This window comes from Triplophysa rosa, linkage group LG1 (assembly GCF_024868665.1).
Source record: "Triplophysa rosa linkage group LG1, Trosa_1v2, whole genome shotgun sequence".
NCBI classification, from domain to species: domain Eukaryota; kingdom Metazoa; phylum Chordata; class Actinopteri; order Cypriniformes; family Nemacheilidae; genus Triplophysa; species Triplophysa rosa.
Window position 1 is genome coordinate 13,757,339 of NC_079890.1, and position 14,173 is coordinate 13,771,511.

Here is a 14,173-nt window from a genome sequence, read left to right on the forward strand (position 1 = left end):
CCTCTCCCTTCTCTTCTCTCTCTCTCTCTCTCTCTCTCTCTCTCTCAAATGATAATGAATGTTTCTCATATTAAAGTTTGTTTTGCTTACTTCTTTTCGAAGATAATAATAATAACCAGATTGTCTCAAAATAAAACTGATACTGTATTTACTTTGCTTAAAAATGATAAGATATGCATCAGTTCTTTCTCAGTTATCACTGTTATTTCTTTCTCTCACACACACACACACACACAAACACACACGTGCCGATATTCGGTATTGCGATTAACCGCGATAATGGTTTCGCGCGATGTATAAAAAGTATAGATCAGCATTTTGATTTTTAGAACGTGTATTTGTTTATTTTTCATCAACCGGATAAAAGTACACTGCGTGTGTGCTGCGTAGTAAAGCGCACTCTGATCTAAACAATCCCATTCCCCATGTGGAGATGCCTACGTGTGTGTGTGCGTGCGTGCTGATGTAAACTCTGATGTAAACAGTACCACACGGAGGAAGCATGGCGGAAGGAGGAACGCTGCCGACGATTTATCCCCCTTCTAAAAGGGTGAAGTCTGAGGTTTGGAAATATTTTGGGTAATAAGTAAACCGAGTAATGAAATTTGACAGTGTGGCAGAATAATTATTTTAATTATACGTTGATGGAACGCAATAAAGTCATACACTGTCACAAAGTGCGAGTGAATTTGCTGTTTATAAATGTTTAGCTTGCTATAATAGTTAACACACTGGCTTGGCTTGTTATTCAAACAATAATAATAATAATAATAATATGAATTGTAGTACTAGCGTTGTACAGACATAAGTATATTTAAAAGCAGTTAACAAAAGTTGTTCTTTTGCAGTTTGCACTTTATTCTGTTTGAATAAACTCACTTTATACATCATTACTGTGTGTTGTTTTATATATATTTATTTGTATTTAAATGTTTGAGGTTCTCGTTATTATTTAAAATAAAGTTGTTATCAAGAGGAAAACACTGAAGTTAGTTTATATTTTCAACTCGCATTTCTCATAGAATTGAATACCGCGATAATACTGCCTACCGCGGCGAAACCTTAATCAATTAATCGCAGCATGGAAATTAAATACCGGCACATGCCTACACACACATAGAGGTGGAAATAAAAATGCCACATTTAGCTCTTTGGGCTTTTTTTCTCTTTTTTTGCAGTCATAAAATTAGCTGCTAGTCATTTCCACATTCACACTGATGATGTTCTTTATCTTGAGTTTGTGGTTGTTTTCTTTTGCTCTCTCTTTTTCTCAGCAAATGCATGCTATGTACTCTGTGTGCACCATCTTGAACGTAATGCCTAATTTTGTTGTCATGGCGACACGAGAAAGCTCATTGGGCTGCCACGCGCGCAGCTTAACTGAGATTAAGTGGATAAAAAGCTAGATCATAGCGTTCAAACACACTTTTTTATTAACCCTTTGTGCCAGAGGTTTGGTTTTCATGTGGTTAAGAGTTTATTAGGCACGTCATGTGCGCGTGTCTATTTTTAATCCAGTGTGTTAGGTTGCATGTCTGAGCATCTTTACGTGTTATGTGGTTTTAACAGGTGCATGCATATGCAAGCTAACAAAAGGCCACATAGGCGGAGGTGTGAATGTATGCATACTATATAACTTTGGCTGCTTCCCCTTGTTTGTGGTTTGTTTAATATTAATAAAATCTATCTATTCATAAGAGAGCATACAGCAGACTGACATATCTGGTTTGGTACTTTAAAAATAGTGCAGAATGGACAAAAAAAATTTTCCTTGTTATTTTGTCCACATCATCTGATAAATGTCCAAGTTTGAATGGTCTTTTTAATGTGAAATGTAAATATTTAAAAATGAATTAACACATTAGAATGTTTAGATAACTGGAAAGCTCAGGTTAGTTCATTTATACAGTGTGTGTATTAGCCTTTGTATACAAAATTATAGATTCACACTTCTGTGGTTCTGTTGAAAATGTACCCAAGTGAGCAGTTGTGGGTGTATTGAGTTTTTTTATGTCATTTTTGTGGGAGTTTTCGTCAAATGCAGAAACGTAGCAGCAGGCATTTCTTTGTACTTGACATTTCTCTTCATTTGGAAGTGGTTTTGTGTTGGCAACCATTGTTTGATTTTCTTTAAGAGTAAATTGAAGAAGGCAGTTGGCATTTATAACAGAAGAAGATTGGGTCAACAGTCACCATCTCTTTGTGTCACACACACACGTACACACACAACCCATCGTCTGGCGTCATAGTCTTCCTCCATAATGCTTTTTACATTCGTCACTTGTGCAACTTTGTTAAATGTTCTTTGTGTAACTGACTCTAGGTGCCATGCATGTGGTAATGACCAAATGCCACTGCTGTGTTTTCACTTTCAATGAGTCGGTTAGTGTGTGATGCACAGTCCCGACTCCCTTGTGTCTAATTGCTTTATTTATATACAATATATTAAAACAAAAAAGATTCTGCCAGCATCACAGTGGTTTTAACCCAGACACAACACAAATTTATCAATAACAATATTGATCAGCACAATAAACACTTACGATAAGGTAATATAGTTTGTTAAAGCGGCCCTAACACACGCGGTTTCTGCCAATCTCATATTAATCTTGAGTACCTATAGAGTAGTATTGCATACTTCGTATCTTCGAAGAGTATTTAGTTTGATCACATTTATAAAAGATAGATACAGCTGTACGATTATTTCCAAAAGCATACGGCGCGTGTGGGGGGGAGGGGTAGGCTGAACTAAAGCACGTGAACACCCATTGCCAACAAAACACAGACATCAGTTTCACTCACCACATGCGGTTCATGTCCGGCATCTTTTAGCGCTGGGACGGCTCCATATATCAGTTTCAAACGATCTCCAAATCCAGTGTTATATCCTCCGTTTATATAACATTCATCACCCAAATGCAGTGAACAAACAAACACCTGAACTTCGCGAACGTATGCTCTCTCGCTCCTGCACACAAGTGAAAGTGACGTCTGCGCATGCTCCTTCTCCTGCTCTCCTTGCTGCCGCGTGCTTTTCCGGGAGAATTGTTCAATAAGGGACTAAGAAAAATAGTTACGAAACAGTTTTATATGTTCAAAAAAACTTTCCGAAACCTGTACGATCGCTGGGGGAGTGTATTGAGCACAGAAATACTACGTAATACGCCCAACTCGTTTTTTGACAAGTTGACCATGTTAAGCATGAGAAGACGGCACGTTTAACATTGTAAAGAAGTCAGAATGCATGACACGCCGTTGCAGCACCCCTTTAAACTGTTCTATGAATGTTACGACTTTTTTTTTTCTATATCAGAATTATTATTAATTCATTTTACAGTAGTTTGAGTTAAAATACTACTGTAGAGTCGATTTGCTTTGGTGTCTAGTCTCAAAATATTCATAGATATTTTAGCCAATCATGCCAAAAAACATTTTTTGAAGTTAAATTGCAATTGAGAGACAGAGAGCGAAAAGGGAAAGTAAAGAATGGGAACAAATGAAGTGTAGAGTGTGGGATGGGATGACTACATATTGAATTGAGAAAGTGATTTAGAGAGAGAACATGATGCTGAATTTGGAAAGAAAGGAAATATAGAGGGAGAGGACATGCTGTCATTTGAAACAGATGGAGCAATGGGACGCCACTCCTCTCAGCGCGGGTGAGACCGTTTCCTCTCTTGTGCTGCCCGCGTACATGACATCATCACGCATCAGACAAGCCCACAATTGGAATGCACACACGTCCCTCTGTGAGCTTCGTAAGTTTGGACTGGACCCTCTAGACAAGTGACGGACCCTAGTGCTTCCCCACATAAAGTAACTCACGCATTGTTTAAAGTGGTTAGTGTATGCGTCATTGGGTACGTGGGTTGTGTTTTGTTTCCATTTTCCTGTGCTGAGGGTTCGGGCGCTGCTGACAGAGCTGCTCTTGGCGGGTGTGTATTGTCAGCTCCTGCTGAGACTGAAGTTTTACTCTTCCTTTTCCCGCTTCTTTCTGCACTCCTGTGGTGCAGTCACATTAGGCTTTGAGCATGCCAAATGACTTCAGACCCTGAAACGAATATGGGCAACTAGGGATTAAACGATTCACCGTGTGCCAGTTGAAATCCATTATAATATGTGACGATTCAAGTCGGTTGAGATGTAAAATGAATCGCAATATGTGTTTTGAACAGCAGGGGCCGCTGTGTTTACTGCAAACTTGGAAAACCTGGATATGCTGATATTTCTTAAGTGTAAAAACATCCAAGAAAAGCAAAGACAAAATCTATGGGACGATAATCGGGCATGTTTATCGTCGACGTTAACTAAACAAAGGGCGCCAATGTGAGTGTGCACATCGATGTGAAAAACGGCAGGCGTAAAAGCGTTGTTTTTTTAAACGCCTCGGACTTGTTTTTTTGGTTTGACGCGCCACGTTACAAACTGGCCTTCCAATGAGATTGGCGCTTTTGTTCACGTGCCTGGAGCTGCTGGAGCTGCTGAAGTTACAGTAAAACACGACTTGGTGGCGCTCAAACGGTCTTGCCAAGCACACATTGACGAAGAGGTACCAAGATGAATTCTTCTTCTGTGTGACAAGCGAGTGTCAGAACACATAAAGCTGCGCAGCGCCACCTTGTGTACCGGGGTGTTTCTGTTTTTCATTAAGCGCCATCTATGTCAAGGAGTGAATTTGCATGTTCCCTCGGCTCATCGCCAGTGAAAATCGCCAGTGAAAATCGTTTGGGTATGAACGCCGAAAAACGTCTCAGGAAAAACGCTGGCGATAAGCGCGTGTGATTAACGTCCCGGTCTGTACGTACCTTAAGGTTGTTTATGTTAAAGAGACTTTTGAATTATTCCTTTTTTTCTTTGATTTGAAATTTGTTTTAAAATTGCAGTTTAGTTTTGTTATTTGACATATAAAATATACTTTTGTTACAAAGAAATGTGCAGCATTTGAGAAATAATAAAAGGGCATTTGAATGTGAGCTGAGTGAATCGTTACATCCCTATGGGCAACAGGATATGATGTTACACTGTTTTTACATATTAATAATAACGTTTCGGAGTTAAAAGTGTACATTTGATCGTTTTTGTCTTTTATGACTAAAACTGTCCTCACGAACCAAGTTCCAGACGTAGTCACCCATCATCGCTTCATCCCACCTTCCCTGTGCTACAGAAATTTCTAGAATTTTCTGACAGTGACAATTGGAAACTAATTTTAAAATATGTGAAAATAGGTACAGTTTATTTGCAATATACCGATATATTGTAATTAATGATATAAGAAATAAATTCACTAAATATACACTAAAACATTGATGCTACATGAAAATAATACAATAATTAGCACCACAGAATTGTACAACAACTATAAAAAAAGGTCGAGCGAAAAAGCAATTTGTTACACGGTGTTTTATATATATATATATATATATATATATACTGTATATTAGGGCTGTCAATCGCTTAAAATATTTAATCGCGATTAATCGCATGATTGTAATGAGTTAACTCGTGATTAATCGCAACTTAATTGCACATTTTATCCCTTCTAAATGTACCTTAAATGAATACTTTTCAAGTTTTTAATACTCTAATCAACATGGGCATGGACAAATATTGATGCTTTATGCAAATGTATATTGTTTATTATTAGTGAAACCATACTCAACATAGAGCATGAAGACTAGACATGTTTCAAAGATCATAGATGTTTTTCAAAGAACTTGTACATGTCTATTAAACACATGAAAAAAAAACAGGAAAAACACAGGTTCCCATTACTTCTTTCTTTGCACTGAGCTATTTACTTACACAAGCATGTTTACATTTTCGCAACTGTGATAGTTCGGTGGAGGCTGTGTGCAATGCAAGGCATATGCTCGAACGGAAGCTGCCTGGCCGCGGCAATCATGTTGCGTGCAGTAATCGGTGGTCAGTAGTGTTGTCACGATACTGGAATTTCTAACTTCGATTCAATACCTAAAAAAATATCGATATTCGATACCATTTTCGATACCACGGGGAATAAACTGCCATAGCAATAAGACCCTAATAAGCAATAGCAATATAGGCCTTTTTAATTTTTATTTGAAGTTAAATTGAACAAGACTAGACAATGAGGTATATATTTTTACATTATTTATTAATTGTTAATCTAATGTTAATTTTACAAATACATTTACTATTTAAAATCAAAATTGTATTTGTCAGTATTAATGGACCAGACCCTGTTGAAAAAACCAGCCTATGCTGGTTTGGTATGTTTTGATGCTGGTTTGCGCTGGTTTAAACTGTTCATGTGTGCTGGTTTAAGCTGGTCATATGCTGATTTAAGATGGTTCTTAGCTGGTTTAAGATCAAACCAGCATCGATCAAAACATACCTTACCCAGCATATACTCGATTTTTCAACAGGGGAGCTTACATAAATAGTTGTATTTTTTAACTAACATTTAAAAGAGATTAATAAATACTTGAACAAATGCATTGCTCATTCATTGTTCGTTAATGTTAGTTAATAGCCTACATTTTTATTTGGCTAAATTGGCTTTTATTCACATAGGCCCATACTGTAATCATTGATCAGCGCACAAACTTAAACGCAAGAAGTGTTGCAGAGACTCCGCATCTTTCTAACATTAACAACTTTTAACCGGAGCGAATGAGACGAGTGGATGAAATCATTGAACAGCGCACACACATAGAGCGCTATGGTAAACACGGAAGTGCAAACGTGTATCACACGCGAGAACTGTTGCGGAGACTTTACTCGCACCAGCATTATTTCAAACATCAACTTAACCAGAGCGAACGAGACGAGTGGATGAAATCATTGATGAGCGCACATAAAGACAGAAACGCGTGCATTAAACATGAGAACTGTTGCGGAGACTCTGTACTAACATAAACAACATATAACCAGGGCGAATGAAACGAGTGGATAAAATTATTGATCAGCGCACATACATGGATCGCTATGGTAAACACGGGAAGCGTAACGAGTGTGCACCACGCCAGATGTGTTACTGAGACTAGCCATCTTTTCTAACATAAACACTATTTAACTGCCGCAAACGAGTCAAGTATGTGAGAGGAGGCGGCGCTCTGTTGTTATGCGTTCACGTGCAGTGTGTTAACTCACTGTCGGAAAAGAGAAAGAGAGCGGGAACGCGCAGCTGATATCGATACGTGGGACATGGGTATTGGAACCGTTTCAGATTCTTCAGTATCGATACTTATCGAAATATCGATATTTTTGACAACACTAGTGGTCAGTAATATATATATTTGACATCACTGCCAAGTGCCATTAATCTGAATGGGGATGGAATGCAACACTCTATATGGCTGCTCTAGCGAAGGAAGTCCTGCCTTCCACTAAAAAGAGCCAATCTGAATGAGCCAATTCTCTGGGGCGGGGCTCTACATAGAATCTTGTGAGGCGTTTGCCAACCTGTAGCTGAAGCGACCTCAAAAAAGGCGTTTTAGCATAATTTAAGCTTAAGAAACAACAATTATGATCCAGTTGATGTCAGGTTTAATTGTTTGTCGGAAATATACTATTGTGATTTTTGCCAGCGATTTCAGAAATATGTCTTCCGTCATTCAAGTAGATAGGACTGGGGTCTTGCTATGACTGAAATAACTGCCCGGAGGGTTTGCAAACATGGTTTCCGATAGGGCTGTCACGATTATGAAATTTGACTGATGATTAATTGTCTAATAAATCATTGCGATTAATTGTCTGTTTTACGGCTTTGCCGATTATGGCGATTAATTGCCTGTTTTATGGCTTTGTCGATTATGGCGATTAATTGCCTGTTTTATGGCTTTCGGCGATTATGACGATTAGTTGCCTGTTTTGTGGTTTTGCCGATTAATTGCCTGTTTTATGACTTTGCCGGTTGTGGCGATTAATTGCCTGTTCTGTGGCTTTGGCGATTATGGCGATTGATTGCCTGTTTTATGGCTTTGGCGATTATGGCGATTAATTGCCTGTTTTATGGCTTTGGCGATTATGTCGATTAATTGCCTGTTTTATGACTTTGCCGGTTGTGGCGATTAATTGCCTGTTCTGTGGCTTTGACGATTATGGCGATTGATTGCCTGTTTTATGGCTTTGGCGATTATGGCGTTTTATGGCTTTGGCGATTAATTGCCTGTTTTACGGCTTTGCCGATTATGGCGATTGATTGCCTGTTTTATGGCTTTGGCGATTATGGCGTTTTATGGCTTTGGCGATTAATTGCCTGTTTTACGGCTTTGCCGATTATGGCGATTAGTTGCCTGTTTTATGGCTTTTCATTCTCATACATTTTCGATTCGGCTTTCAAACTACCTTTGAAAGTTTTTTTTCTCTGAAAAAATATGGTCATCATGTATTTAAGGTCTAAGCTTTTACATGTCAATAATACAGCCGCCAAATAGTTTGTTCAGGAGTGAATTGAAGCCACCATTATGATGCTATCAGTGATAGAAAAGCTTCTAGTCTGTTTTTTTCTCACTTGCAAGACGACTATAAAATGTTATTTCTATGTTAATGAAATTTTGGTAGGCTGGTTTCACATTGAGATTAGTTTAAATAATATTAAATTGTACTACAGTTTTTTATGGTGTATGCTTTAAAGTTTTTTTTGTAAGTAATTCTTGGTACATTTTACCAGTATTATCATACTTGAATTACGATATATACACTAAATATGCAATTATGCAGGCACTACAGCTCCCCCTTGTGTCTTCTATAGAGATGTGCAATAATTGCGATGATCTGAAACCATCGAGATGAGGTCAAACAATGGCGATGAGACGATTATTTAATAATCGTGACCGCCCTAGTTGCCGAGTGGCAAGACTTCCGTAAACCGACTTTCATACTAGTAGACTAAAACACAAAACGCTGTATTTACAAATGCCAAGTTCACTCAGGTTGAAATGAACTTGCAGCACATTTTCATGTGTGTGCACCTAGTTTCATTCACAAATGAACTCGCAACGTCTATAACCCTGTCCGAAAAGAATTCAAAATAATGCAAATACTTGCAATTGTGATGTATAAGACTTTGACCTGCCTTGTTTGACCAGAGAAAGATCACATGGACTGCAGTCATAGTCCCATGTGACTTGGATATGGATGGTTCAATTGTATTTTCCTGTAAATAAATTAAATACAAAACATATTTTATATGTTACTTTCAAACATTACTAAATGAAAGGCTGTTGCGGTGTGGTATAGATGGTCCGCTGGAATACATTGTAATATTTTTTATAGAAATCTAAACGTATGATGACACGTCATCGAACAGGCTGTACGTCCCTCCCGCCTTTTTCATTTTTGTTAGTCTAAATTACAGTTGCCGTCATGTACCCTGACTAATGTCTAGTGCTCTTATTTATTGTCAGCTCCTCACATCTCTCTTTACTCTTTTGCTCTTATTGTGGCTTAACCCCTTGTTCTTGTTCCATATTTGTCTGTTTCATATTTTCCGGCGTTTAGATGCATCACAGGCACCTACAGTCACTCTCCCACACTCTTGTGTGCTCTCTGACTCTCTTTGTCATTCTCTCCTTCTGTGCAGCTGCGTTGATCCATTTAACATTTTTATGTTCTTTCTTTGTGCTTCTCCCTCGCTCTTTTTTTTCTTTTGTCCATCTCCTCTCTGTTTGTGACTGTTTGCTTGGGCAGTTTTTCATTATTTCTTTTGTCATGTCTGTGTCCGTCCCTCCTCTCTTCCTTTCAATCTTTCTCTTTACCAGGCAGATTCACACTGGCTCTTATGAGAATTGTGAATTTGCACATGTAACCACAGATGGTGCTTGAGCAGTTACGTTGGTTAACCACAAGTGGTCACTGGTTTTCGTTTTTCATAGCTTGACTAAATCTTAGAATTCTCTTAAAGGGGTAATTCAAAGGGGTTCTCTCCTGTGGAACCCAAAAGAAGATCTTTTGAGAAATGTTTTTGTCATTTTTGTGTTCATACAATGGAAGTCAATGGGGGCCGATGTTGTTTGGTTGCCAACGATCTTCAAAATGTCTTCTTTTGTGTTGAGCAGAAGAAAGAAAGTCATACAGGTTTGGAATGACATTGGGATAAATAAATGATGACAAAATTTTCATTTTGGGGTGAAGTATCCCTTTAAGGTGAACGAAAAGATACTTGGAAGTCTACGCAGTGCATAATATATGACATTTGCCTTTGTTGCATTAAACCATATTTTTGATGTATTTATCACTACAGCATGGAGCAAGTTTTTAATGATGTTCTGTTTTTCATTCATTACAGAGTCTTCAAGAAGTCCAGCCCTAACTGCAAGGTAAGATTCCCCAGAGTGTGTTTCAATGAGGAAGGTGGGTTCTTTAGTGGTCTCTGTGGACCTGTTTCTGTCTCTCTCTCCTCTCTCATTTACTATCTCTCTATTTCTCTGTGTCTTTTTTTCTGCCAACAACTCTGTTTAGTAGATTCTCATTTTTCCAATTTGTTTGTTTGTTTTAGTTGGTTGGGCATTCTTCTGATCTTCCTTTGAGTGTTTTTTTCTTCATTTTTATTCTGTCCTTTATCATCACAGTCCAACATTGTTTCCCTTCTGATCTTCCGCGTTTCTGCCATCTCATCTCTGTCTGTAATGGAGAGCGTTTTGCATGTGGAAGATGTGTTTTGTGTGATCACGCCGTCTAGAAGGGTTTTCTTCAGGAAGGGAATGGATCAACAAGGGGTCGGCGTGGCATGCATTGGGCTGTTTGTTAAATTGTTTTTGTGTGTCATTTTGTGTGGGTTCCTCGGTAGTGGAGCTGCCATGCTTTATCTCAAGGGTCTTTGTGTGGCGAGTTCAAACTTGTGCTGTTTTCCAAAGATGTTTCTGATTTTCCTCTTTAGCTCACAGTATACTTGGGGAAGAGGGACTTTGTGGATCATCTAGATCAAGTGGACCCTGTGGGTAAGTCAAATGGGAGTTCCCACTGATACTGGAATATCTGAATCCGTGAACTTTTCTGGGCCTCCGCAACATCAGTTAGCGTCCTGTGGCTTCCCTTAATGCTTACAGTAAATAAATGTTTTTTATTTAAAGACCTATTTTATATAAAAGACCTATTTAACTGTATACAATAAAGCCCCAATTCCCCGGAGCACGTCTTGCACTCTGTGTTCCATGGCAGCCGGTCACACGAGACATGCAAATGTTTCTCTCATCATGACATTTGTTTGTATGGGGGTGTAACTCGAACCATGGCATTTGTAATAATCTGCTAAAACAACAGAAATCATCACGGAAATTGTAATGGATTTAATGGTTGTAAAGGGAATTGGTTTTAAAATGGCCTTTGAGGGTCTTCACTGGTAGGGGGTTTTATTCGTGGGTTATCTGGCTGATAGGAACCAATAGTACACCAATAAATCCTACTGGAATAAGACCCAAAATACACTACATAAAGAAATTGTAATAATTGGAAGTTATTAGAATTTGTATTTAATCCATTAGAATTTCCGTGACACTTTCAATTGATTTTTGAACAGGAAAAATGTACAGTTTCTTATATGGAAGGTCAAATAAACCACATACAGTGAGGGAAATAATTATTTGATCCCCTGCTGATTTTGTAAGTTTGCCTGCTTACAAAGAAATGGAGGGTCTATCATTTTTATGGTAGGTTTATTTTAACTGATAGAGACAGAATATTAAAAAAATCAGGGAAAAAAATGTTATATAAAGTTATAAATTGATTTGCATTTCAATCAGTGAAATAAGTATTTGATCCCTGAGAAAAAAGGTCAGACATTTCTGATAGCTGGTTACCAGGTTTGCACATGTGTCCGGATACATTTAGTCCACTCCTCTGTCAATCTTTAAGGTTTCTTGGCTGTCGCTCAGCAAATTGGAGTTTTAGCCTCCTTCACAGAGGTTCTATAGGACTAGGGTCTAGGGACTGGCTAGGACATTTAATGTGCTTCTCCTTAACCACTCTTTGGTTGTCTTGGCAATATGTTTTGTGTCTTTGTCATGTTAAAGGCTCATCCACGACCCATCTTCAGTGACCTAGTTAAGGGGAGGAGGTTCTCGTCCAAGATTTTACGGTACATGGGCCCGTCCCTCAGCCCCTCAATGCGTTGAAGTCATCCTGTACCTGTAGCAGAGAAAAAGCACTAAAGCAGAATGTTTCCAACACTGTTCTTCTCTGTAGGGATGGTGTTCTTGGGGTCATAGTCAGCATTTCTCTCCCTCCAAACACAGGAGTCCATTTTGGTCTCACAGCACTTTCTCCAAAGCCTTTTCTAAATTATATTGATGAACATTGTCAAACTTCAGACGAGCCAGGTGGCCTTCTTGTGGAGGAGGACCTTGCAGGTGCTTCAGGATTTCAATCTATTGTGGCATAGCGTGTTACCAATGGTTTGCTTGCTAACTGTGTTCCCAACTGTCTTGAAATCATTAACAAGCTTCTTCCGTATAGTTCTGGGCTGATCTTTAACCTTTCTCATGATCATCTTTACTCCATTGGGGAAATCTTGCAGGGAGCTCCAGAACAAGGGCATTTGATAGTTATTTTGTATTTCTTCTATTTCCAAATAATCACACCAACAGTTGTCTCCTTCTCACCAAGCTTCTGTCTGTAGCCTATTCAAGGTTTGTGCAGGTCTCCAATCTTGTCGCTGACATCCTTTAAAACCTATTTGGTCTGGACCATGGTGTTGGAGAGGTTGAACTGGAAGATACAGATTCTGTTGGCAGGCATCTTTTATATACATAACAAGCTGATTTAGGAGTACTTTCTTAAGTGACAGGACTAATCTGTGGTCCATATAGGCACATAACCAATCTGTGGAGCCAGAATTCTTGCTGGTTGGTAGGTGATCAAAAACTTATTTCACTGACTGAAATGCAAATCAACTTATAACTTTATATAACATTTTTTCCCTGATTTTTTAAAAATATTCTGTCTCTATCAGTTAAAATAAACCTACCATAAAAATGATAGACCCTCCATTTCTTTGTAAGCAGGCAAACTTACAAAATCAGCAGGGGATCAAATAATTATTTCCTTCACTGGTATATATGAATGCTTAAAAGTTTCATTTTATATATTTTGGTTACTAGAAACAAACTGTCTTAGAATGCAGTTATACATTTCGACCAGTGTAAACAATATTTTTTGTGCATCTTTCACTTTGAGTTTTCTCACTCGCTGTGTTTTGTCTGACTTTAGATGGGGTACTCTTGATCGATCCAGAATACCTTAAAGACAGAAAAGGTAAGAGAACAGAGCAAACATTGACTTGCTACATCTTAAAATTACTTGTACAGCTTGTTAACATTGTGTCGCAAGCTAACGGGATGCAATTATGTTCCAGGGATGAGCGATTAAAAACACCGTGGCATAAATAAAATCAGTTCTCCCCAGCATACTTTTTCCTTTTGGTATTTGTCATATAATACGGTTCTTGACTTCACATCCCTGTTTTTTTGTTTGTGTACTATACATAAGGAGCAGCATTTTCTCCTAGTGTGGCAAAAAATACTGTTGCTTATTGCTGTCATGACACATTAGGGCTCTTAAAAACATTCAGGAGATGGTTTAATAGCTTTTTGTGTCATGTCTGGTACAGAGTGTAAAGCTGTTTGTCATACTGACTAAATTATTATATACGTATCACTTATTTTCTCATCTCCTCTGCTCTGTACTCTGTGTCTTCTCTCATCAGTGTTTGTGACCCTGACATGTGCCTTCCGCTATGGTCGTGAGGATCTGGATGTTCTGGGCCTGTCCTTCCGAAAAGATCTCTTCATTTCCAGTTTCCAGGCGTTTCCCCTTTTGCCCGAGGAACGTAAACCGCTTAGTCGTCTGCAGGAGAGACTGCTGAAGAAGCTCGGACAGAACGCTTACCCTTTCAACTTCACGGTGACTTTTCATTTTGGGTTTTTGGCACAAACGCATGTATGTTCAATTGCATTTCATTTTTGACTAAATAGATGTGTAGGTTCATAATCATGCCGTTGCAGACTAACAGGTATTATTTATTTGTATATGTAGTGAGCGAAATTGTCCGTTAACGGGGATCAGTTCTCAAACTGATAAATATTTGGTTGGTTTTATCAGAGATCTCATGACCCACTTTAGATCAATTGTGAGTTTACGTGATTTTAGGCATATTTGAATAAATATCAATTACTGTATGTGCAGAACTTTA

At 38.4% G+C, this 14,173-nt stretch overlaps 1 protein-coding gene across 1 annotated transcript in view; it reads left to right on the plus strand.

Annotated features, from left to right (window-relative positions):
* Positions 1-14,173, plus strand: part of arrb2b (arrestin, beta 2b) — a 53,458-nt gene that overhangs the window by 28,556 nt on the left and 10,729 nt on the right. The window contains exons 2-5 of the mRNA XM_057330736.1: positions 10,274-10,304; positions 10,865-10,925; positions 13,192-13,236; positions 13,688-13,884. Coding sequence (XP_057186719.1) covers positions 10,274-10,304; positions 10,865-10,925; positions 13,192-13,236; positions 13,688-13,884 — 334 coding nt within the window. The remainder of the gene's footprint in view (positions 1-10,273; positions 10,305-10,864; positions 10,926-13,191; positions 13,237-13,687; positions 13,885-14,173) is intronic.